General features: G+C 32.2%; 1 protein-coding gene across 1 annotated transcript in view; it reads right to left on the bottom strand.

The window, feature by feature from the left end:
* Positions 1-229: 229 nt before the first annotated feature.
* The window catches only part of LOC130900464 (kinesin-like protein KIF19), a 64,395-nt gene continuing 36,625 nt past the window's right edge, over positions 230-27,999 (bottom strand). The window contains exons 5-13 of the mRNA XM_057811101.1: positions 23,179-23,328; positions 20,600-20,901; positions 17,869-18,196; positions 16,070-16,278; positions 14,836-15,052; positions 13,368-13,581; positions 9,641-9,788; positions 6,758-6,940; positions 230-353 (exon numbers count right to left, since the gene is read on the bottom strand). Of these exons, the coding sequence (XP_057667084.1) occupies positions 293-353; positions 6,758-6,940; positions 9,641-9,788; positions 13,368-13,581; positions 14,836-15,052; positions 16,070-16,278; positions 17,869-18,196; positions 20,600-20,901; positions 23,179-23,328 (1,812 nt within the window). The 3' untranslated portion in view covers positions 230-292. The remainder of the gene's footprint in view (positions 354-6,757; positions 6,941-9,640; positions 9,789-13,367; positions 13,582-14,835; positions 15,053-16,069; positions 16,279-17,868; positions 18,197-20,599; positions 20,902-23,178; positions 23,329-27,999) is intronic.

Genomic DNA, 27,999 nt, shown 5'->3' with positions numbered 1-27,999 from the left:
AATATCTCTTATAATAATTATTATTATTCTGAGAATAATAATAATTATTATTAATTTTAATCGTGACTTAATTTTTAAAAAAATAAACTATTATTGTTTAATAACGTTAGGTATTTCCATTTCCAGATATATTACAATATCGTAGGTAGAAATAGCTAAAACAGTATTTATCTGTCAGTAATTTAACAGTATATACAGTTATGTCAATAAGAATCAAAATATTATGATAAAAAAATTCACACATATTTTACTGAGAAAAATCATATTAATACATTAAAAAAAAGATTTAATATTACGTTGGACCTTCTTCCGATCCGCTGAGACGCATTTCACTGAAGCTTTTCTTCATGGAACTAAAACAAAAAAAGTAAATTTTTGAAGATTTCCCATATAATTAAGGTTCTAAAGAGAAGGATTTATAAAAGAAAGATGTATATATTTCTTCTAATGACAAGTATCATTTTACATAGATATTGTTTCTAAGAAAGTTAATCTTTTCTTCTAATTGTAAAACCACCCAACTCATTTTTTCCAAATTTTACCAGAGGCATAAAAACCAACTTTGTTTATTTCAATACCGCATATACTATTTTGCGAAACTTATTTCAAGTAATTTTACACTTTTAACAATTATTTAAAGAAAAAGACCGACTCATATAACTGGGTCCAATAAATTTGTGCTTTGTAATGGTGTTTAGATCATTTTATTTTGGCTAAAGATGAATCTTTATGAAATCTCTTTTTAATTCATAAACTTAGGTTGTTAATGAAAGATAAAATGTATTGGGAACATTTATTTTATTATTTTTATAAGATTTTAAATATTGTGTACAAAGTTTGGATTTTTGAAACTAAAAAATATTTTTAAACTAATGAGATGTTGACATCAAAATGATGTCAACATCTCAGGAACAATAATTGATAGTAGCTGCATGAAATTGTTTGTGGAAAAAATTTTTCAGGAAAAACTAATAGTAGGATAAAAAATAGTTCAATTTAATATCGAACAAATATAAACCAATAATAAACCTAGCAGTAAAAAAATTCGGGGGTATTCTGGATGATCTTTTCGTGGCATTTTCAATCTATCTTCGAGTACAATTTCGGGAAATTACATTTTTCTTTATTTTTATTTGCATTATTTCAATTTTTATTTTTTGATCTTCTAGAACTTCTTAATTGACGAGCTTCGCGAGGAGAGGAAGCACTTTATATTGTTCTCAGTAATCTAGCTTGTAATAAATTTTTCCATTAGCAGAATAATGAAGACGCCAATGTCTGTCACTTTGGTATCCCCAATCTTTACTTCTGGTTTTATCGACTTTTTATTACCTTACTGTAATCCTTAAAAAAAGTGTGGATCAAATATTTTTTAAATGCCTTTTGATAACAGAGAGCTTGGAGTTACACTCTATGAAGGTTGTAGACCTATTTTGGTAACTACAACATCACTGTGGATTATGTAGAGTACTTTGCTCCAGTACAAACAGTTTCAGATTAAAAAAAAACAAACATGATACTCGAGAATTCATTTGCAGTAAGCCTCTCCTCAGTCTTGTTCTATATATAACAAAATCCATTCTTAGTTTTTAGATACTGAAGATGTAAAAGTTATGAACTACTAATTTTCGCCTGTAATATAATACAGATGCATTAGATTTTGAACATAATCACAAAGCTTGAAAGTTTAATTGTAAACATTTTTTGTCTTTTTTTATCTGGGCATATTCTTTTATTTATGGTGGTTTTTGTACTCAGCTTCCATTACACCATATCAATGATGTAAGATATAAGCTCAGCATAGGTGACATTGGTCCTTTCTGGGCTTAAACTAGGCTAAATTTGAATCTACGAAAGGCTTATTTAAACTACACATCAGCAATGCAGTAACATTTTTTTTGCACCAGATTGCAGAGTAGTGCATATCATTTGTGTTTTATTCCATATAAGCCCTAAATAAAGTTGCCTACAGTAACGGGACTGAAGTGTTGGCAAAGACATGCTGAAATTTTTGTTCAGCTGCTCTTGCCTTGAAGCTAACCCTCTTTTTTGTTCCAATATTACGTTGCTCTAAATTAGATCTCCATTATCATCAGTATCCATTATAACATTTCTAGATCTGTCTGTTTCTTCTTTGAGTCATTAGCACTCCAACCCTTTAAATCGTATATATCAAGAAATGTTTTCGTACAAACTTTTAACTTTTTATTATTAATTTTTAAATAAAACAAAACCATTTGCTTCTTCTCACAAACACACCTATGGACTAACTGAAGATAGAAGGTTTGTTAGAGTTAGGTGATTTGAATTTTTTTTTATTCTAAAGATATAATTTTTTAGGAGCCATAGGTTTTCGAACATAGATATGGCATAAAATAAATTGCTCTAATAGCAAAAAAAGCAAAAACTTCCTACCAATATGCTGAAAACTCTTATGATATTTCAACTGAAAGAGCAGCGACGCTTCACGAAAAATCTTCTAATGCTGCAACATCCGCAAACATTGAAAGCAATACTGAATTTATTGCTTTAAAATTAGATTTTGAGAATTGTCAGAACCTTGTTAGAATTAAGATCAAATTATAATAAATAGATAGTACATATATAATATACAGGGTGCTCCAGGACTTGATGCAAAACATTCGGGGTGAATATTCAGAAGAACAACACTATATGTGCGAAAGGAGCCCCAATCCTTAATATTTACCAAATTCGTTCGTTAATTTAGTTCTATTTTTTTTATCGTATTGATGACCTCTTAGTCTATTTAGAAAATAGACTTAATAGATAAATTTTAACGATTGAAAAATTTATTTTCTGAATAATTATTTCAACATAATTCAATGTCAGAATCTTACTTCTAAATATCTTCTGTAGGTTCATTATTTGGTTTGTTTTTATTGGGAATCAAACCGTAATGTCTTATGTATGTTCCTAGTGGTATACTCGCTTTTTATCTTGTTTTTTGTAGGAATCAAACCACAATCGTTCTTTTGAAGCTTTATTTCTGATTTTCGAATACTTGAAAATTGATTATTTTCGATTAATCGATTATTTTCGATTGATCGATTATTTTCGATAAATCGATTATTTTTGATTATTTTCGATTAATAGATTAGTCGAAAATAATCGATTATTTTATATAATCGATACTCGATTATATTTTTTGATAATTGGCCAGCCCTATTGTACATATGGTAAGGACAAATGTTTTATGGTTTGATGTTTCGTTTTAAATTGATTGTAGTATCTGTTTATCCTTTTCTTTAATAGGATCTGATGGGACAAAATTAAAGAATATACAGAAATACCTCAAAATGAATATATATATATATATATATATATATATATATATATATATATATATATATATATAATTAGGTAGTTAGTTAGTTACAGTGTAATTCTTATGAGTTGTATGCCAAGGGAATTTAAAAAAAAAATCGATTTAAAGAGTTTTTGGCTCAATAAGTACTTGGAGATACAGGATTTAACTGAAATTTTGACTTTTTGCCACGTTTTACCGTATTGATGACACCGCTATTCTTATGCAGAGTTAAAGTCTTTAGTTTCCGCTTTGTACTCTTGTTGTTAGTTAAAAGGCAAATAAGTACTGCCGAACAAGACAAACACAATAGATTAAAAATATTCATTTTGGTTTTTATTGCTATTATTTGGGAGAATTCCATCTCATTGATTTCACTAACTCACGGTGTCTACTTTTTAAAATTCCATAGAGTATAAAGATGTATCATCAATACTTCATAGGGGAATAATATTTGATTCGAGTTACAAAATTTAAATCATTCGAGATAACGTATATTTAGGGTTCAGGGTGAGGGAATGGCACTTCGACTTAACCAGGATCGAGTTCTAGATATTTCATTGCAGAATGTTTCAATATAAAATTTTATCAGTGTCAATGTTACTTTACTGTTATGATTTTAACTTGAATAAGCATCGCTGTAAGTTATTACGTGTTTTTGATTAGTTATAACCTCCATATGCCCTAAAATCTAGATGTTACTTTCTGTGCACATCAAGAAGCTGTGGTATCATCCCATACGTACATTTTCACATTGTCAACATGGAAATTATAAGAACCCAAGTTGTAAACGTACATATCGTGAATTCCAAGATCTTTGACTTCATTTTTCGGTACGAGGGATTGATTGTTTAAAATGGACAAAAATCGTTCTTTACGATGAAAGTTATAGACATACTTTTTATTTTAATTTGTTAATTTATTTTCGCGGTGAAAGAGACTTATCAAAGGAATATATCATCTGCTAGACTCTATACACTTGATTCAGCGGAATTGAAGTACGGTAGTGTCTTCACGACTCAATATACTTATAATAGGCTAACGAAACAAACTGCTTGGTTTACGGAAGTGCTTCGTGCAAATAAAACGAGTATACCTAATATTTCTTGGAATTTTCTTGTGATCCCTTCTGGTTCTCTGCAAGGCAGCTACAAGTTCGTTAGCGACTTTTATTAACAGGGCCGGAATAAGATTTATAAGACCCGGGGCTAAAATAATGACGGGGCACCCTTAGGGAATTCGGAAACCCGGAAAAATTCACAAAATAATATCAATACGTTAGATTTGTGGTATCAACACATCAAAAAATACAGAATGATTTCCAAATGATGGGGCCCTCTTGGACCTAGAGCCCGGGGCTATAGCCCCCCAAGCCCCTAGCTTAATGTAAAGATTATTTTTGTTAAATTTAAAAATTCAAACCCAAGCTATGTGCAAATTTTTTTTTCATTTTTCAAATCAACTGACAGTTGAAAGCTGTATAATTACAATTAATTAACCCTCCAGAATAGATCGATCATTGCCTAATCTTACTTGATGCCCTTAAAAGTCTCATATAGTGAACCAAATTTGGTATTTTCAAGTTAGGAATTGAAACGATATTTTTTTTTTATAAAATTTTGGGTCGGGGATGCAACTTGGTATAGAGCTAAATTGCTCCCTATCGTCCAATTTTGGGCTCCCTTATACGCTTCTACTTTGAGTCAATTCTTGTGTGGAATACCTTGAATATATATTGTAACGAACATGTCTCCGCGCTAGGCCGGTCTTGCCTAGATGTATTGAAATTCTAAGATTCAGCGAAAGCGTACCTTTGACTTACTTTTTTAAACCACAGAACCCGTTTAATGTTTTTTTATCCGTTTATATAGCAAGCGGATTATTTGTATTGTTTCTTCTGAGTAATTTGTAGGAAAATCTATTTTTTATTTGTTTTATTTCTTTATTTTTCTAGAATTCTCAAGAACATCGTTTGTTTATATAAACGGGTTCGCTTAGAGCAGTTTAGTTTATAATAGTCGTAGTGAACAGAACGAATCAGCGAAGTAAGTTTTCAAATAAATTATTTAAGTTAGTTACATGATAGTGATAAGTGAATTATTATAAACTAGTTAAGTATAGTGTACGGTATTTAAATAAATTAAAAATAAATAAGAAAAACATTACAATATCAAATATTTTCCTGTATGTAATGTTCGGGTTATGTTTATATTTTTTTCAAGTTTTTGCCTATAAAGTTGAGAGTATAACTACTATCTGAAGGTTTAATTTTGATATTACTCTGAATAAATTTAGTTTACAATAATACGTTATGGAATAATAGATAAATTCATATTATTAAAGTCTCAACTTAGACCATTTTAATAATTCTGTTCACATATACATTGCATATAATCGTTAAGGAATTATTCTTGATTAGGAAGCACCTATTACAGGATGTGGAAAAGGACCATCTAACACCTAAATATTTCGGATTTAACTATTGTCAACACAAAATTTGAGAAGGTATATGATATGATGATAATAAGAAATATAGTTGGACTCTTTCTTTTTTCCAGGCTTACAATGGAACTATCGCATTTAAAAGATTTTCATTCTATCAGACAACAGAGCTGCCCTCTAAGCTCTTGGATCTTGTAAAATTGAGTCAAAGCTATTTTGGACATATACGCAGCCTCCGAATTCACTGGGAATAAAAAAATATTATGATGTATGTATCACTCTGGACGGCACGGCAATGAAGAACCTGGTTACCCAAAAAGTCATCAAAATAATATGGGAAAACAATAGGAACTTAGAAACACATAGAGTATGACCCCGTTTTAAACAGTCGAAGAAATGTATTTATTATTCTACTAATTAAACTCAATAGGAGGGCAAAACCAAGCTAAGGAGCTAAAGTTATACAATGTACATAAGAGTGTTAAGCACTGTAAAACATTTCTCTATGCATAGAGTTAGTTTTCAATCCTGCATTAGTATTTATGTCGACTAACATTAAGAATAGATTTCGAATGGCTGAATACTGAAAATTAAACTGTCTCAAGTGTTTTTTAAAATGCTAATGTTCCGATTTTTTATTTGATCTTTATGAATCTTGATGTATCAACGTATGATTTATAATGTACCATAAATTTTTAGCCTCGATAAAGATTAAATAAAAGATCGAAACGTTGCCATTTTAAAAAATACTTGGATAGTTTTATTCTGAGTTATAAACCCGCAACACCATTCGAAATTACATACAAGGAAGGACAATAATATTAACCATGACATTAAGGATAGAGAATTAACCTCCTTGAAGCGGTCCTCAATAATAGCATTCATCAATACTCTGAGATTGTGTGGCATAATTCTTTCGAGTCCATAAATAAATGTATTTATTAATTTTATTAGACGAAATAAAATTGTCAAAAAACGTAAATAAAGTACCTGGAATCTGTTTTTCTTGATTTGATTGGCGGACTAGGGGGGAGTGGTGGAAGTTTTTTACTAAAAGTATGTCTTATGACAGGTTGTCCCATTAAACGATCTACACTTGAATCTCCAGAGTCTGCTGACGAAGGAGGAGAAAGTACACTTGCGTCGCTTCCACTTAAAGATGTCGGCATCCGCCTGAAAGTATTTCATGAGATATGAGAGGATTATAATAGATAAAAGAAAATTTATAGATACGTATACAAGTATGAAATAAAGAGCTCATTCGCTATTAGCCACATCTACAATAAAATATTGGAATTCAAAAAATAAACAAAAATGTGTCTGTTGAGTCAATTGTTAATACCAATAATTTGACTTAGTTTAGAAAGTTTTCTACTTATAATAACATTTGAAGATACTCATCATAGTTCTATATGCTGTAAAATTATCCAAAAACAATTATTTTCACATAGTAGTCCATAATGGACGTACAAAAGAATTTAAGGCAACAAAGAAAGTGGATTATTCATACATTAAAAAAGTCTGTATATTTGACAGTTGATATTTGAGAATTTACAGAAATTAAAACTAGGAAAGGCACCAGGAATAGACCAAATCACGCCAGACATGTTAAAAGCGGAGGAAAGGAAAATAATAGAGGAGCTAAAATCATGCTGAACAAAATATATGACACAGAAAAAGCGCCAAAAGATTGGCAAGTGGGTATAATTATACCAGTTAACAAAAAGTGAGACACAAGAAACTGTAACAATTATAAAAATTATATCACATTACTGCACTGATCAAAACAAATAACACATCACTAACTAAGAAGTACACATTTTTTTTACAAAAATCGATTTTATTCATCAATGTAATCGCCTTCAACAACAATATAATCTTTCCAACGTTTCTCTAACTGCTGGATCCCGTGATTATATGAGAATTTGTCTTTTGCATCAAAATAGGCTTCAGTTTCAGCAACTTCTTCCTCAAGTGATCTTACCGACGAACACTTTTTTGAGATCAGCGAATAGCTAGCAGTCACTAGGGTCCAAGTCTGGACTATACGGTGCATTAGGAAGCTATTCGAAGTGTAATTCTTTCAATTTAACCATCGTTGTTATCGACTTGTGATTGGGTGCATTGTCTTGGTAGATCAATGGTTTTTCTTCTACATATTAGGTCGTTTTTCCTTGATCTTTGCATCCAAACGATCCAAAATTTTCATGCAGTATTCACTATTGATTGTCTCTCCATTTTGGAGATAGTCGATGAACAATATTCCATGCGCATTCCAAAATACTGAGGCCATAACCTTCTCAGCTGACTGTTGTGGATTTCCACTTTTTGGACGTGGTTCGTCGGCTGCAGATGATAATCGTTTTGATTTCGGAGTGAAGTGATGGATCCATGATTCATCCATTGTCACATATCGACGTAAAAAATCTGGTCATCAATAGCAACGCATGGAGATTGATAATATGTTTCCTTTTGAATAGGGTATATTTAAAGATACTTTATTTGGTCGTTAACCCAATTGTAGTTAACAACTTCTTGAGCATAAATCTGAGTTTCGACTAAATATATTACAGTTCTGTTTGGATCACAGTATACACATTATTCTTATTATTACTTTATTACCAAATTTCTCATATTTAAATCCACATCTAAACAGAATGGAGATTCTAAACATTCTCCATTGTTGGTACTATACATATATTGTCCTGTTGTCGAATCCATCCGTTGGTTATAAACCATATTAAGTCTTTCACGTGGTCGTTTCCACTTTAACAAATGAACCGTAACAGAATCACTTAATGTAATTTCACTGATCCGAACTTCATTAATTTTCGCCATAAGCGTATTCTTAGAAATTTCAGATTCCATATTTTTCATAAGAATTTGAAATAACACGTGGATTTGGTGCAAAATCAAAAGATTTCCGCCATAGATGATGATCTTGAGCTAAAATTTCAAATGGTATCAAAAGGCGATATATAAATATAAATTTCTTATTTCTTAGACTTTGTGATATATCAATGCATCTAAATGTTTACGATTTTAGGTCTCTTCTGTTTTAAAATTAGTTTTTTTTTGATAATCTTTCCTTTAATATATATATATATATATATATATATATATATATATATATATATATATATATATATATATATATATAAACGATGTTTCAAAACTTTCGCATGCGGGTTATATCACTGCATTAAGCGAAAAAAATCGATCAAAAATCATCAAAAAATCACATGTCTATAACGCAAAGTTCAAAAATGCGGCAGCAGCTAAATACATTTATGGTTGTCTCGACCGCTCGATAGGGAGGAAATTAAACGTTCCACAAGCTTTGATTGGCTTAACCTTATTGTTAATTTGCGATTAATCTATGCGTTATAGACATGGATTGTTTGGTGGTTTTTAATCGATTTTTTTCGCTTAATGCAGTGATATAACCCGCATGCGAAAGTTTTGAAACACCCTGTATATATATATAAAAGCGGTTTCTTATTGGGAACGTGGCAATGAAACACCAGAGTAGACTAACTTTGATATATTTTCCTAGCTTTCGAATACTTATGTATTCATCGTCTGGGACTGAATAATAATAACTGAATAATAACCGCTCATAACATAGCTGGCATTAATTATTTTTCTCGTATCTCGAACGCATTAAAGCTAATCAATAAATTCGTTATATGTATTTTTTTGAATAAGAACGTCAGAAAATATATCTGACATCCTTGCTTTTTGTTTTTCAAATGACTTCTGTAACAGATAAAGGAAGAAACCACTTTAGTTAAGTAACCGATAAAATAATAATGAAGTAAAATGTCATTTAGAAATTGTTTTTCTTATGTGTATTTTTCCTATTATACTCACATTTTTCCTATCGGAGGTAAAATATCTGTTGGAGTATATGCCGGAGTTGTTTGAGGTATACTGAAATCCGTATAAGTGGATGCATGAATTTCTTGCTGGTAAAGATGATACAATTCTTGTAAATCTTGTGGTAGATGCATTTTCTTTTCTAAAATGTGATATCTAGTAAATACATACGAATGAACGAACATTGGTTATTGTAAACGGATGCAGAGCTAAACTTTTTTGAATTATGCTGTTCATTAGAAGTTGGCGGCGAATTATAACATTTTTGTACTTGGTACCTTGTGCAGTTACAGATAGAAATGGTAGAAGTATGATATTAAATTATAACAGAAATATATTTTTATAGAAAGATTGATTTTTTTTCACGAAAAACATATGTGTCAGTCAATGGGCTGTTTTATCACTGTAAATTCCTCCTACTAATATCTAATCGAAAAAAATATTAGTAACTTTAGGATCTTCATCCCTTTTTACTAGTAGTCGAGTATGGTATTCTTAGCGTACATTGACAAAATTTTTTGTACTTAAATATGGTTTTTCAAAGTAAAGTGAAGAAGTTTTGAGTGGCCACAGTTGCGTAATTTTAAGAGCGGTGGTACAATTTATGACTCGCATGTTGAGGTCCATTATTTCTTTAATTTACGGTAAGAATTAAATATTTAATAGATCAATTTTTAATTATGAACATGTAACAAGAATTACCTAATAACAGATAAATAATTGTTCATATAGTTTCTAGGTACTCGATCGTCTAGGTAGAGCTGGGTCAATAATTTTGAAAACAAAAAAAAGTAGGATGGAGACAAGGAGAATATGATAAAAATGGAACGAAAAATCATTTACGGGCGAACTGAGGTAAGGGTAAAAACCGGTTTATCTCGATTTTCGGCAAAACTACAAATCCTGTGAAAAAAAGTTAAACAGCAAAGTTGTAACTGATAAAAAGATCTACAAATTTTGTATAATAATAATTCAAATAACTTTCAAAAATTCTTTTACAAAAAACATTTTTTTTTCTCACGAAATATGGTGAAAACATACCTTTTTATGTCCCAAATACATTGTAATTTATTTGATTTGAAATATTTAGTTTTCAACATTATTTTGACTTAATATCGAAAAAGCATCCTAATTTTCAATAAAAAATTCTCCCCTCATAATATCAGTTTTTTCTTAAAACGCTGGTGAGTTCTTTGTTTGTTGAAATCTCCGATTTCTGATGGTGTAAAAAAATATTAACATCATCATGGTAAATTTCATCGGAATGTGCAAAAAAACGAAAAAAATCACATATATGTATAATTTTCAGTTATTTATCAAAATTTTACACTCTAATTACACGAAAAATATAAGATTTCATGTAATATTGATAAAGATAAGTAATAAGAGTGAAGATTTCAATAAATATCCAAAAACTGTACATAATGATTAAAAAATTTTAGGTTGCGAATCTTTTTCCATTTTTTTTGCCTTTTCTGAGAAAATTTATCATAGTGATTTTTTTTCACAACATCGCAAAGTAGAGATTTCAATGAACAAAATACTTTTTAAAAAAACTAATATGTTGACAGGATAGTTTCCGATAGATAAGAATGTATTCTCAATATTAAGTCAAAATAAAGTAAAAAAAATAATATTTCAAATCAAATAAATGGCATTGTATTTGGGACATAAAAAGGTGAGTATCTTGAAAAAAAATGTTATGTGTGAAAGCTAAAAATGAAAACCAAAAACTTCGTTATACCAATTTTTCACATAGATTTTGAGGTTATGAAAAAGAAGTGTCAATACAAAAGATGTAGGTCTGTTCATTATCTACCTACAGCTTTGCTATTAATTTTTTTCTCGTAGTTTCACCGGAAATCGTTTTTTACCCTTAAAAACTCACTCCTAAAACAACGCTAGATGTCTTGATTTGAGTCTGGCATAAATTTCCACGCATTCCTCAAAGTCGATGTTTTTAACCGCACCATTTTCAATGGCTTGTGTAGCTAAATGTGATGAACGTTATAGAACATAGAGTTTCTCATATAGTTTTTTATGCATTCCAAGACACTGAAAGATAGTAATGCCATTGGAGTGGATACAGGGATAGTCAAAAACAGTTGCAGAAGCTTGAACAAATTAGGAAATACGTTTTGGTTGTCAACATTTTCAGACTTGAATTGAGAAACCAAATTTGGCACAAGATATCGATCAATTTGGTCTGATCATGCTTCATTTATGAAAATACATTAATTTCTGAGGCTGAAATATAATTTTTCGAACAAAACGGGCAACTTAGAACAAAAATTGCTTCCTTGACGCGGTCTTGTTGCACGAGTAGAGCCAGCTGACTCATACTTGGAAAAGCATGTGTTTAATCCGAGCATCTCCATCAATTTTTAAGTCGGTTGCTTCAATATTTTCCACAGTGCGTCAAGTGCTATTGAACTTCTCGCAAGCATGTGTCTTCTACTTTTTTTTTTGGTGGTGATAAAGCCACAAGCTTCACAAAGACGCACTTTTGTCTATCTGGACAATTACCAACTATAACGATCTCTATCGTTTGAAAAAGATAGTCAGAATGAGTTCCGTCCCCACTATTCCTACCAGACTACGGTACACATCAAATCTTGCGGCTTTACTTATCCACACAAAGTGTACTTATACCAGGTGAAAAATATTCAGCTTGAGTGATTTCGAATGAAAAAATGCATATACCTTATTTTTTATGACAGTTCGTAATAAGTATGAACCTGAATGAGCTCTAGATAAAATACTTAATACTAAACTAAACTAAATATATTGCTTAATGGAAATTTCAATATTCCAGAGTTGTCCGAAAAGTTTCCGATCTTACAAAAAAATACATTGTTCCATTTTCATTTTTATTTTTCAGAACAGTTTCCTTCTAATTCTATACACTTTTTCCAACGATGCTCTAACCAAAGAATAGTTGCTGACTCAAAATAGGCTTTTTCCTCGATGAAAATCTGCAATTGAAACATTTAGATTGGGAAAAAGGAAAAAATCGCTGGATGCTATATTTGGTCTTTGGTGAGCAATTCGGGAATTTCAGCCATGACGATCACCGAAGTGTGAAAAGGTACGTTGGCCTGATTGAAAAGCACTTTTTCTTATTCAAATGTGGTGGCTTTTATGTGATATTTAGATGTATACTTTTGAAGATAGTCGATGTATACATCCCATGACTATCCCCAAAAACGGTCGCCATAACTTTTCATGCTGCTGAAACAGTCTTCGTCTTTATAGGAGCAAGTTCACCCTTTGCAATCCATCCATACAAACCAGTGGTGGATCCAGATTACAACAACAGTTATGAATCCACGTGAAATAAGGTCTGAGAAATATTCATTGGAATGCGTTTTAGGTTCCAAAGGAGCAAAGAGCGGATAGCTTGATAGCTTACGCATGCATATCTCTATATCTCTTAACCTTAATCCGCAGTTCCCAAACAGTCTCATACAGCCTCTTTTGAATTCAACTCCCCAAAATTTTAAGGTCGTAACTGATGGTGAAGTGTCCAACTTCTCTTTCATTTACGTAGGCGTATTGCTTTTTATAAACATATATTTAATGAATTATTTTTAATTCTCAGTAAAATCACGACTAATTTATAAACAGAAACTAAGTGCTGACATCTTCAGATTGAGGTCTGAAACGTCTCCGACAACCCGGGTACAGTAGAATGTTGACTTTTTAAATGAAAAATATATACCTTCCATTAACTGACGTTGCCTTGTTATGATTTCTTCACAAATTTGTCTTTGTCTATCATAACGTAGAATAAGTAGATCCCTACGTCTAAGCTCATGTTGTCTAACTAATCTTTCTGACTGTAAAGCCATTTTATCTGCTTCTAATTCGTGAACTCGACACATTAACGCTAAAATTTCTCTTTCGTCATCTGAAGATAATAATGTAGGAAGTTGCTGAAAATATTTTTATCAAACAAATTAATGATTATTCATTCAATGAGTTAGTAAAAGTGTGTACATAAACAAGGTTATAATATTTCGAAGTAAAGATATGGACATTAAATTTTCTTTCTGTAATAAAAATTGATGGTTTTTAAAATTATTCAAAATGGCCTCTATTTCTATAACCAATCGTTATCGTTCACAGATACCGTAAAAGGTAATAAGGTAAAAGGAAATTTACTTGATAAAAAACATAATATCTATTTACATCTATTATTTTGAATTTGATTCGAAATGTTGGCTTGCTGTTCATCAAACGAGAAAATAATTTCTTTCCTGGCTAATTCCACGAAGAATATTATATTACATCTTCTCCGAAGAACGTCTGACCAGTTGCGACTAGTTGCGACGTTGTTGTGTCTCTTCAGAGTGGAGTAACAACATTTCGTTTGGGGTCTCTAATGCGAACTGAAGACAAAGCAGCCTGCGCTGCTACTTTCTCAATGGACGCCTTCTGGCGACATCTTCACTTCCTCATATATCACCTAATAATTTAATTCACATATCTCTGTCGACGGCTAGAAATCTACTTGACTCATGGTTCGCAGTTGGAAGTGGAGTTGTCACCAGAAGACGTCTACAGAGGAATGTTTAGCTACATGAATCAAGTAGCAGCGTTTGCTGGCTGTATCTTCAGTTGGTATTAGAGATTCCGAATGAGAGACTGTTATGCTACCCCGAAGAGACGCAACAACGTCGAAACTATTCAGTGGGTAGGTTACAATCCTCTCCTTGTAATTGGGAGCCATTAGGTATGCCAATATCGGCGGATTGTCAATGACATCACGTTCTTCGGAGAAGATGTAATTCAATGTTCTTCGTGGTATCAGCAAGAAAAGTAATTTATTTATATTAACATACGGCATAGAAATAAGAGCTGAAAACAAAAGAACGTAAACATTCTTCAGGTAACCAGGATAGAAGTGCTTAGAAACTTCACAAGATAGAATCTGAGAGATAAAAAGTGCAAGGCAAATTAAATTAGGAAATTAATACATAAATAGAAAAGAGCTTGAAATGAGCATGTGACTTTATATAGACTAGGAAGTGTTCTAGAAAAGGTGAATAGAGTCATAGATTTGAATATCCTAATAGAGGACAATACAGGCCTACAGCTTATAAGAGAAAGTATATATTAGTAACATACCCAATAGTTTGAAGTTCTTGAGAAAATTGATACGAATAGAACTTTTTAAACTAACTTACGTCTTCTAATGTAACACCTCTTTGCCTGCAGACCTCCAACTTTTGTTCGATATGAGTACGTAATTCTGACCACCTTTCTTGTTCTCTTTCAATATCTGCTAGTTCACTCCAAGCTTGTTGAACAGCTACTTCCCCTTCATGATCAGTGTCCATATCGCTCGTATCATCTTTTTCATATCCAGCTGATCTAAAGCCACCAGCCGTATAATTTTTCCTTCTAAAAATTGCATAGTTCTAACAACCAATTGTTAAAAAAAAACGAATTACCGTAAAAGATTAGATACATTACCATTTTATATGCAATCTACATTTCCTAATTAAAGAAAGCCTCCTCCTTTTTTAGCATATCTTCTACTTATTAAGGGCATTGTTAAATTTTTCTCAAGCCAAGAACTGTATGGAGTTATAAGCACAGAATTCGAAGAGTTCGAAGAGTGTTAATAGGGGTGAAATTCGACTAGAAACCGGAAATAGTCGTCTAAGACGCCATCTTTGTACTATGCGCGTAATGGACCATTCGGTACTCCACTGCTGGAGCATGGAAGAGAAAGAAACTACAGATCACATCATCTCTGATTACCCAGTAGTCACACGGGAGCAGTTCAAACACTCACAACTCACCTAACGACGTCAAAAGGTTCAGGCCAAAGCCCCTCATCAGCTTTTCAAAGGATATAGGCCTGTCATAACGTCAAAAGAAGCAAGACGAGCCTATCAGAAGACCTATACGCTTAACGGCCCTTGGTTCTCCCATTATTGTACTACTACTACAACTACTATGGGCAGTAATGTGAAATATCTGCGGTTAACGAAAACTAGTCCTGAGCATACGAAGCTGGATATCTTAGAACTTTTTTCAAAAAGGTGTATTCAGATGAAATCTATCAGTTATATCCCTAATTTTAATATTTTTGATAGTAATACTCATTATCATTTGGAAAATATCTTTACCAAAAAAATTGAATTAGCTGTGTGTGGAAAAACTTATTGAATAAGATCGTCACGTGATAAATTATCATTTCGAACCATATTAAAATTAAAAAAATGCTTTAGACCGTTGAAGAAGTGAAATAATCGAAAATTGTAACTGTGTTGCATCCAAAATTATACAAGCATCGTCACTGGTGATGACTCGTTGGTCCAAGTACTAATAAAACGCAAATATCAGTAGTTTTAGAAGCGTAATAATTAGCGTCTAAATATATAAATCAAAGTACCATTAACATTTACTCACCTAACACTTTGTTGTGTTCTTGCTCTAGATTCATTTAAACTATTTTTATATAATTTATTATTTCTAGATTCCCAGTGTGATATTATCATATGTTGTCTCTCCGATTCCATTCCCAAACTCAAAAGGTGTGTATCAATTTCCATTAATTTCCTCCTTAATTTCATCTGTGTTTTAAATGTTTCTACAATTTGCTCTCGTAACTGTTGTACCTTGAAATAAAATCAAAACCATGAAATAAACATGCTCAAAGAACATTGAAGTGTTGATATTTCTATTGAATAGGGATGATGAATACGTACCATTATTAGCATTTACTTTATAAATTTCATAATTCGAGTCTAAAAGGTGCCGAAGAGTGAGAGCTTTGTAACGAATTTTTTGTAGTCAAGACGCAATTTTATTTATGGGACATGTAGGGGGGTCAATACAAATCTAACCCCAAGTTTTTGAGGTTGCTGCACTTGTCCGCCGGCCGCCATTTTGGAAAAAAGGGTGAAAATACGTTTTTCAAGATATCTCAGAAACTATCAATTTTACAAAAAATTTGTTAAGACATATTTTGTAGCAATTTATTTTGACTACAAATATGTTCATGTCACTTTCGTCATAAATTCAAAATTTAAAAAGTTATGAGCAAAAAAGTGAAAAAATTTCATCAAAAATGTCCTTTTTTGCGTAATAACATTTTTTATTGATTTCACCCCAAAATTTTGTCAAAACAATTTTATAAAGAATTTCTTATTTTCCTCTATTATTTTTATGAATTTCATTCATTAAAAACCCTGTTATAACGCTTCAAAGTTGACCGGGTTCGCCAATGCACCTGGTCAAAACAACATCTTTACTTTACTTTTATTTTTTCATTGTAAACCTATTTTCGAAAATTTTTTTCAATCAAAAAAAAAATAGAGGAAACTCATGATCATGTTCGTCCACACACTGTTAGTGCAACCTCAAATAATTTCAATGGGACAAAGACGTCCATTTGAGTTGTCGGCAAGTAGATGATATTAGAAAACTTGTCCACAGATATGATGTTTTTCATATCAACTTGTCGTTTATTCATAACTCCTCGGATAGAAATGAGTTTGATTAAGTTTTTTTATTGTGTAAGATAGATGGTTGTCCACGAATTTTTACTTCCAGTTGGTCACAAAGACTACAATAGTACCACGGTTCTATCACGGTGCAAATTTATTTTACCAATCGGCGTCATTTTGCATCGTGTGTAGTAAGTTTGACTGTTTGTTTTGTAAAGGTATGGACGTGTTTTGTTATAAAATTAAAAATTCAGTTAAAGGTAAGCTAAAAGTGATTTATACCAATGAATATATTAATTACTATACATTTACTATTGTATCTCATGTGCTTGTTACATTTTGTAAAACAAAAGAAACTGTTTTCATATTTTGGGGTTATGATCAATATGGGGAGTGGCAGGTAGATGTCGCGAAAAACGGAAAGAACCATAACGGAAGGAAAATGGACAAAAGAGGAGTTAAAAAAAGCCTTTTTTTTGTACCTATGAAATCAGCTCGTGAAATATAAAAATATTACAATTTCCCACACTAAACCTCAATGTCAAAGACATAATCAAACGAATTGTTGATATTAGTATTAAAAATTCCTTAGGTAATAAAAATAACAATTATCGACAATGACAATCACTATGAATATTTATGTCCTTGGTAAAGTCATCAATAATGCAAGATCAATTCAATACAATTTTTGTATTTGAAATATATCGTATAACTTCATGTCAAAGAAGACCATAGTGGCTGTAAAGAATATTTACAAACCTCGTTTCTTCTTTCTTCTGCATTTAATTTATTCACATCAGCGGATCTGGGTCTTTCCTCTTTCATTTTATGTTGCAGTCGAGAAATTTCATCCCTTAGTTCATTTATCACAGTTTGATATTGAGTAACGTGGTAAGATACATCTAGAACGTTCCTTTCTATTTTCGTAGTAATGTTATTTGCTCTGTCGGCATATATTAAAGTATTTCTAGACTCTTCTTTTTGCGCTGGGCTTGGAGATACATGAGCAATCATAACTGTCCTACAATTACCACTTAGAGCGTCCTTCAAAAGTCTGGTGAGTTTAGAATCTCTGTAATTTACGTATCTGTGAAAATTACAAAATATTTATTTTTAGTTCACTTCAAGAAGTGATTATTCATTTTTTCTTCTATAATTTTATTTATGTAATTATGAATATAATATTGAGCCCTTAACTAATTCTGAACGTGGAGTAGGTAGGTAAAGGTCGTGCTCCGCGCTCCTCAGTGTATAGCCGTGCTTTCTGAAATTTGAGAAGTGTCCTTACGAATTAGGCAAACGGATTCAAAGATGAATAAGAAAGGAAGAGTCAGAATTTTTAATCTTTTATAGAAATCCCGGCTGTAAGCACTGCTGTTTAGTCCGAGTAAATATCAGCTCTCTTTTGTAGTTTGAAGATTCAATCAAATTGAGTCGCACCACACGCATTCCAGAAGGGAAGGGCATATCGGAGATACGACTCAATAAGGGCATAATAGACTGTTAAGTAGGTGGATAAGTTTAGTTGTTTGGGAAATGATTTCAGCGCAAAGCAGGAAGAACTTAATTTTTCAGATAAGACAGCAATATGTAATTCCCATTTCAAGGAATTGTCCACAACAAGCCCTAAGAATCACAGAATGACAGAGTCAACGACATCAATGGTGGTTTTATTTAATAAAAAGGCTGCTATGTATTTTTATACGATGAAACTTTGGTTTTAGGTCACTTGATATGATCCTATGAAGTGCCGTGAGATCAGGGTTGCTCCAAGAGAAACTAGTGTCGTCTACAAGTGGACATATTTTACCACTGATGTCTAGATAGGCGATGTCGTTAATAAACAGAAGAAACAAAATAGTGCCTAGTACTGAGCCTTGGGGCACTCCACATTCTATTGGCTTGTAAGATGACATCGTTGTATCAACCATTACAACGATGCCGACTTCTGTTTGTAAGGTATGACTTGAACCATGCGAGAGTTTTTTCTCTGAAACCGTAGTACTGCAATTTGTTGATAAAATGTTATGATTAGCACAATCGAAATTCTTGAAAAAACACAAAAAGTTTTTGCAGTGGAGGGATGGCTGTTTAGGCTAGAGTACACATTATTAAGGAGGGTAGTTAGTATTTTATATTTAAACAAAAATGATAAAAGCATCTTTTTGATCAATATTTCTATGATCTTAGATAACGTGGGTTAGGTTAGGAGTGGAATTGGGCAATAATTCGATTTTTATCTCCTTCTTTATGTAGAGCTATAATTATAGCCGTCTTAAAGCAATTGGAAAAAGTGCAACTTTGAAATGCTAAAACTACGGGCATACAGAAGAAACTGTGTAAGTTAGCTTTAGCATCAGAGAGATATGAAAGCGGATCACGAGAAGGAGTTATTGAATTTGATAAATTTTTGACTACATTCACAAAGTAATTATTGAGGTTATCAGGTGAAGTAGAGATTATGCTCGATGAAGAAGCCTTATTTCTTAGATCATTCACAATGGACCAAGTTTCTTTAGAAACATTACGAGAATTGGTGAGTCTCCTATTATAATCAATATCTTTAGTAGCTTTTGTTGTAATGTATATTAAAAAAAGTTCAAATTAGACGCAGTTACAATGTAAAGATTGGATTAGATGTCTATTCGAAGCAATTAGTTTGAGATACAAGAAAGAAAAATGCGTCAACTAACTAGAGAGATTCAACCATGAAGGCTACAACAGACACCGGTTTTGAGAATGTGTTCAATGTTGACTGTGGTCAGTAATAAATTGAAAACTTAGTTTTAAAAATGTGTCTCAAAGTATTGTAAATAATCAGTATCCTTAATTTACATCTTTCTAATTGACATATTAATTTTATTATGAAGGGCAAAGGGAAAAAAACCATAATGATATTTTTATAAGTTGCTTAGAAAATTACGGTTATCTTATATATTAAAAAAATTGATAATTTCCATTCCGAGTCCGTTCAGGCTTTCTACCCAACCGATTTGCTTAATTTTTTTTTTCAATTAAAGGTATTGATGCACAGATCAACCATCGGATTTCATCTAATTTTCACCATTCTCAAGTTATACTCAAATGCGATTTCCCCCTATACATTACTTATGGGAGTTTTTCACATACACACGTTCCTATCTTCAATATCTCATGTTCTATTCAAGATAGAGACTTCGTTTTTATTTAAGAACACTCGCTGAAACACCCTCTTTCTTTTGACTTTTCGAACACTTAAATCGGTTGAGTTGGAGAGGAGCTAGGCGCGGACATTCAATGTGGAGTTATGGATTTTTGTAGGTTTTTGGAAATTTTTCTACATTCAAAGATCTATATCTCAGGTTCTAATATAGCTACAGAGTTCGTTCTTTTCTATTATAATGATTTCTGATACTTATTTAACGGATTCGATGCGAGCGAAGCCGCGGGTAAAAGCTAGTAAATATAAAGTTACTTAACTAAATCATGGAAATACAGTGTTTATACTTACCGAGCACCGCCACTTAATGCATTTATACAATTTCCAAGTGCCAATAAGGATCTATTAATATGTGCTCCTTCTTGTAATCTTTTACCACTATTTTTAGTTTTATTTGCTCTTTCTGAACCCGCTAAGTCGATCATAAACAATCGACCTTGTTTTATTCTTATTTTTAGATGATCCGTTTTGTTTACAGGGATTGTATGTCGTACAGTGACACTGAGAAGAGCGTGACTTCTGGAGGATGTTTGATTCATTGCTGTAGGTTCAATTGTTCTAGCTTTGTTCCCCTTGTGAAGCAGTTGCATGACCTATTAATATATTCGATAATCATTGAATAATTAACCAAAAACATGTAAAATGAATTTATTAGTAGTTATTGATATTTTTTCAGGAGAGAAATGTTTTAACGTGGCGTGTAGCCAATAAAATGCGTAAGTATATTACGGAAGCTATGAAATAGTTTCAAACCACTTTCAAACTAATTTCACTGGAGAATTAATTGTATCAAACATATAGATTAATGCGTGAAAGTTGCTTTCACTTAGCATTATTTTTTAATTTGATAAGCATCTCAAGATTACAGAACATTCATTTATAAACATGATTCCAAAACACTGCACTTAAAATATATGAAAATTAACGATCTCCTAACTTCAAAATAATTCAAGATTTTTAGTCGAATTTTTCAAGGAAAAATTAGACTATTACGGTAGGCATGACTAGAAGAAAAATGAGGGGTACATCATTTTTCCCATGTTTTGAGACCTTCTGAACACTATTATGATGGTTTTTCGAATGTCTGTAGTTTATATATCTATCTATATATTATCTGTTTAAGCTACAATTCTTATTTTCGTCTCTCGAGCAATTGCTATGGGTCCGATTTGGTTCAAAATTAACATACATGGCTTTTTTGGCGGCGGATTGATGTTATTAGAGTTTGGTTGAAAACAAATGAATATTTCGAGGGGTCGCAGTGCAAAAAAAGTGGTTTTTGACCTTTGCTCACCTCTGCAGGTCAAACGAAAAGCGACTAAAAAATGAAATTTCACATGTAGGTTCAAATAGTTGCGAGATGATTTCCTGTCTAAAGTCGAAACTTTCCATCTGCACCCCTCTCCATTTTATGGTCATTTTTGTTATATTTTCTTATTTTTTGGCCAGAAAAAGTTTAACTAGAGGGTTCGAACTTCGCATGCAAGTAAGGGTGATGTTGAAGAATTGTCTTTCTCAAGTTCAAAGTTTTCTTCTTCAGTTCTTCTAGCACAAAAGCCCGAAATCGTTTTGATCGTTGTAATTGTTGAACTGGACCGCCTCCTATTTAATGAATAATACGAGTATGATCGTTGCTAGGGTGATTTTTTTTACTTCCCATTTTCGAAATTTCTTGTCATTATGACAATTTTTTCTTTGTTATCAATTGGAATTGAACAAGAGGGCTCGAGACCACCGGGTCTATTGAAATTATGAATTTTCATTCGAGAGAGAGAGAGAGAGTTAACTTGTGAAATGAAAAGTAATAGCAAAGAAATAGCAAATTTTCCATAAAAAGAAATAAGATTGAAAATTGATATCATTTCCAAGAAATTCATTTTATGGAAAGATTTGTTTGTGTATTAGTTAAATTCTTCATTCGACGAAAAATTCGACTTTCGTGATGGAGCTCTGCTGCTCACGGCTTTTTTTATCATTTTTACATACAATAATGTGAAGTAAGCGTAGGAAGTTTAGTGAATAAGGTATCAAAAGTAATGTCGGATTTCATGTGTAAAAGTTCCTACGCCTCAATTTGAACATGTCATAACTTGTCTAATCCTATGAAGAGTACAATTTTCATTATTCTCACTTTATTTATTGACGGCGCAATACGTTTTCATAACAAATAGTAATAAAACGCAGTGGATAGAAATCGTAGAATACGATCATAACATGAAGGCTAGTGCCTCCGTTAGGTAATCACCATAAATTGAACTCGAATTATGCAGTTAAGAAAATGGAGGTGGACAGTACACTTTGCAAAACATTTCCTGAAACCTGACTTACTCAAAATAAAAATGGATTGATATTGGTCCTCAGTTCACTGGTTTTTTTAAAATTCTTAGCTTGCATAGACTAGACAAACGGAATCAAATATAGCTTGTGGTCGCTGTAAATCCTAAAATCTCAAGTGAATATTTTGAAAATGTTCAATGTTTTTTTTTATACGTAATGTGAAGAATTTACTATCTAGCTGACCTTCAGTTCTTTAATAACAAGTCTTTCCAGTAATAACAACATCAAAGAATACATTTTAGGTGAGCAACCACTTGTTGTTGAGAGAGAGAGAGAGAGAGAGAGAGAGAAAATTCTTCACTAGTTGTATTACTTGATTTAACTTTTTATTGTTACCACAAAAACTTTCATTCTACAATGTAACGAACGGAAGTGAGCCACAGGAACTGTGCCCAAATAAGAGCAAGACAAATACATTTACTATACTTCGGCTCTTGGATATATGAAAATGTGGAGGGCAATACTGCTGGCTGGACAAATTGTTTTATTGGGATAATAAAATTGAAATTATACAAAAAATAAGAAGAAATTACTTCATCTGTACAAGTAGTTGATATTTCTGATAGACCTGCCACTTGAATGTTCTTTCCCTTAGAGTCTTCTCGCAATTCTAGGAATCCAGATGTAGGATTGAGTAAATCTCTGATTTGCTCATTGTAGATTTCTAAATATGACATAGTAACCTGAAAGTAAATGAATAATGAGCTAAAATATATTATGATCTAATCAAATTTTATTATTATATGTTGTATAAGACACACTTTACGACTCATTTTCGTATTGAGTCGAGATTTTCCAAAGATACCTCAACTTACTAAAAGGATTTTATAAGTCATTTTAGCTTTGAAAAAGGGGAACTTTCGTAAACAATATGTGGTTTCCTCACGCAAACAGCATGAGATGATATGTATTATTATATATAAAAATTGTCTACAATCTTACACGGTGTTCAAAAATGCTGTGCCATATCGAAGTTACATACAATTGTCTGTTGGCTATGATTTTTTTGTCAAAACGGACATTTTATCATTTCTGTTTGGTACTGTAGAGGTTTAATTGCAAATACAAAGAAAAAAACGAGTGTATTATAAATAAATTACAGGAACGTAGCAAAAAAAAACAATCTTATTCACTATATGTACGCGTCTTGATTATCACAGTAGGTTTTATCGAAATGACCTCAAAAGACATCTATACATGCTTGAAAGTGATAATGTTACATTACGAACCATTTCTATAGAAACATTCCGAAATTCATTCGATATTTTCTTCATCATGTCAACCCTTGTTGTTGGTGGTATTTTGTACACTTCATTTTTACTTACATTAATATGTTATTATAATTAATATATAAGTTCACGATTATTAGGATGAATAGGCGCACCGTCATGCATAAACCACATCCTTTGACGTGTACGAAGTGCGAATTCTTCCAATAAAAGAGGTAATTGATTTACTAGAAAATCTAATACATACATTTCAGCATTCAAATGTTCTTCAAAAATATATGGTCCTACTACATATTCACCAACAATATCTCCCCACACATTCAACGACCATTTAGTTTGAATATGTGTAACTTATTATATGGATTAGTTGATAAATAAGAGTGAATGTTTTGGCTTTTAACATAACCATTTTTATTAAACGTGCCTTCTTCTTCAAATACAACATAGTCGAAAAAGTCTCTACTCTTTTAAACAGTGAATTCCTCTTGCAAGTCAATGTGGTAAGGTAAAGATGCATTTTATTTTTGTCAAGTATTCTTTACATACCGTAGTAGCAATATTCTTGTTTGCTATAAATAATCCTATGGGTTTTCAGTAACTGCCTGAAAAACATTAAATTAATTTTCTTCTGTCACAGAAGTTTTTAATCGTTCATGCTTTTCATAACTAACTTAAACCGGTCCATCAATTTCTCCAAGCTTGCTTTTGTAAGTTGCCGTCTTTCAGGAAAATGTTGGTTTACTCTTGCTGGTAGTAAAGCGTTTTTATTGCATTCCCCCAATGTAAAATATGTATTATTATTTTGATCCACTCTGTATCAGATTAAATGAATATTAACGAAATGAATAATTTTCACAAGTTTTTACTACTAATCCAATGCTTGGGCCGCAACAGATCTCCACTCTTGCATTTCTCCTATTGTACAGGATAAGATTGTGAATAATTTTTAAATTTAAAGACAAATGATGGTTATAATCCTTCAATGTTTCAAATTGACACCTCAAAGGACAAAGTAGGCAATTAACTGTATTACACTAATCATTCACTCTGTATATTGTCTATAGACGGTGTATTTAAAGTAATCTAAAAGATTGCTGAGGGCTATTCAATTTTAAGACGAAAATATTTATAAACATTTAAGTGTTGTCGGTAATAGGTTACAGAACTGTTACTTGTTTGTAATAAATGAACCTGCAGATAAAATTAATTTAAATAAAAGCAATCACATTGTTATACACATAAATAAAAAACGTTCCTTTTAGAGCAGATGTCGAAAACGTGCGTCGTTAGCTAAAATAAAAGTGTTGTTCAACTCATTAACGACAAGACTCATCACACGTTTATACATGAAATTTTTCGTTTTCAACCTGAATAGCGAGTTGGTCACAGTTTTCAGATCACTTAGGAAATACCTTGTATACATCAAAATGAGAAAGATAATAACGATTAAAAAGTCATTTGAATCAAATACAGTGTGATTATAAAGTAACGTGATAAGATTGACAATATCACACCTTTGCATGTTTCAAAAACTGAATTTCTCATATCAACACACACATACAAAAACAAATATGTCTTTCTATGTATTATTTATCAATGATTTACTTTAAACGGATATTTAATAGATCCAGTATATTACTATATACAGTAGTGATTTGGAAATTACAGATATCACTATATATTTTGAGATATCACGAAAGTAGAAGAGTAAGAGTCACTGCTCACACCGAGTACATGGTGTACAAACAATTGCCATAGATTTTGCCACAATGTGCGCCCTTTGATCTGCTTTGATTTCAAGGTCGGCTTGACTAATCTAATCAAAAGAAACTCATTTTTGAAACAAATCACTAAACAGTTTGCAATGAGTAATTGAATAGGGAACTACACAAGGGGCAACTGGTTGCCAACCAGCCGGCAACGCGCTGGCAACCGACTGAGGCAAGACAAGAAACTCGACTTGTTGATTCGCTAGCATCTTGAATCATCCGCTTCTCAAAGGTTTCAAGGGACGAATATTATTTTGTTTACAATATAATCACGACAATACGAGTTTTTCACAGGTTAGTAATTTGTCTTCATTCAATATATTTATTTCTTTTTTGTTTCTTGGAAGTATATTTGTGTATTGATCTCGAACTTTTGTAGGTTGTAGTGTTCGGGAAACACGTGTCTTGGTAGCTGATTCCACAGGCTTGCACTTCTCCAGAGAAAGGTGTTCAGATAAATTAAAATTTTGGGCGTCTGCAGGCGGTGTTCATGAGCCCCTCTAGGCTGTCACGTAGGTCTTGGTGAGATTTGCTGTATTAGTATCGATATAGCAGAGTAAAGTTGGCGATCTTTCTTCTATGCTCTCTTCTTTATTGAGTTGGACATAATCAGGGTATGCTTAGGGAACGTGCTCCAAATGTGCGAGCAATATTCCAAAGATGGAGGAATAGGATAGTTTGTACATTTACAAAAGAATTTTGTACTGGATTGTTTAGTTCGATGAAATAATTTATTTCTAATTAAACTTGAAAAGTTAAAATGTGGGAATTAAATATGTTGTTCTAATACAATTGTTTATTATTTAACTGAAAAAAGTCTGGAAAGCTCAAATTTATTGAATTACTTTCAATTTCAATTACATAATGAATTATTGTTTACTTTTGAATCAGTCAGGCTTCGGACACAATTGAGACTGTTGTGCGTCTAGAGACATGTCTGTTGCCAACTCTTGGTGAGTTCAGTTACTTTTGAGTTTAGTTTTTTTCAGTTGCTTTGTTTGTATTAAGCCTAAGGCCGACCGGCCAGGATGGAACTGTTTTTAAACAAAGGCAGCAAATCAGTTGATCTTGCAAAAAGTTTTGCAATCAAAATAAAATTTTTGAGCGCACACGGACTTATAATCAGAATAAAATCAGTGAAACGTAATTTTTCAATGTATTCAGACTCAGATGAGTAAGACGGTTTTGATTATTATCAATACCGCAGACAACGCAGGGTACAGAGAGAATATTGGATCCATCCATACTTAAGTCAAAATGTGAACTCTAGACTGTTCGTAGCAGTACAAGAACTGTCTCAGACAGATAGAACGTTTATAGTTTTCTATCGAATGTCGATAAAAGCTGCTTTTCCACTTCTCCCACAAATTTGAGGATAACCAAATGAAACCACACCTGCAATGCAACTACGACCGCGGAATCATGGTCACGTACAACTGATAGCAACTAGTGTTATTCGAGTCACCTCGTGTGCGGTTCCCCGCTGTTATACGTTGCTGAGGTTGCCAAACCGTTGCAATATCAACTGGTTTGCAACATTTCTTTGTCAGTGGCATCTTGGGCGGTCGGCATAAGTCTTGAACGACTGCAATACTCGTTTGGTGATGAAAGTGTTAACGAGCATTTGTATTACTGAAAGCAATTAAGATTAAAGATCTATCGATATTAAGCATAAAACACCATAAATTTGTTACTTGCAGCTCTTGAGTCAGTTAATATCCGAATTTTTATCTATTCGCCTGAATCGGCCATGTGATTTCTGGCACATTTACGTTATCAATGGAAGATGACACGCTTTTAAGTATTAGAAACTACGAATCATTTTCCTAACAAAATTTGTAGTTTTTTCTCCCAAAATACACTACAAATAAAGTATCTCACCATCTATAAATATGGCAACATTGCTTACAAAATATGCGTTAGTGGAATTTTATCATTGTTACACTACTAGAAACTAACAAAAATATAAAAACGAGGGAATAGAAATATCGATAATTTTAATTTCCAAAAAACAGTTAAAAATAAATTTTATTTGATTTTGCTTCTTATCGGTTTTTGTTCGGCACAAATCGAGATTACATAGTCGAGTTTCAATGGTCATTTTTCTCATTCATTCTTTTCTTTAATTACTAGTTTTTTTACTTTAATCCCCCCTCCATTTTCTGGGTAAAGATCGATGGCTACACGTTTGTTGTCGTCTTTCTCTCGACTTTACCTCCATATATGCCTCTGCTCCATATATATTTGTTATTTGAGCGTTGTGTTATGTCCTTGTTATCCGGCAAATTTCACGGTAACAGCATTGTTTCATAATTTCTAATGTTTTGCTCCATTTTTTGATTTTAACTATAAATTG

The sequence above is a fragment of the Diorhabda carinulata genome, chromosome X (genome assembly GCF_026250575.1).
Source record: "Diorhabda carinulata isolate Delta chromosome X, icDioCari1.1, whole genome shotgun sequence".
In the NCBI taxonomy this organism is placed as follows: Eukaryota; Metazoa; Arthropoda; class Insecta; order Coleoptera; family Chrysomelidae; genus Diorhabda; species Diorhabda carinulata.
This window is presented reverse-complemented; position numbering and strand designations above follow the sequence as displayed.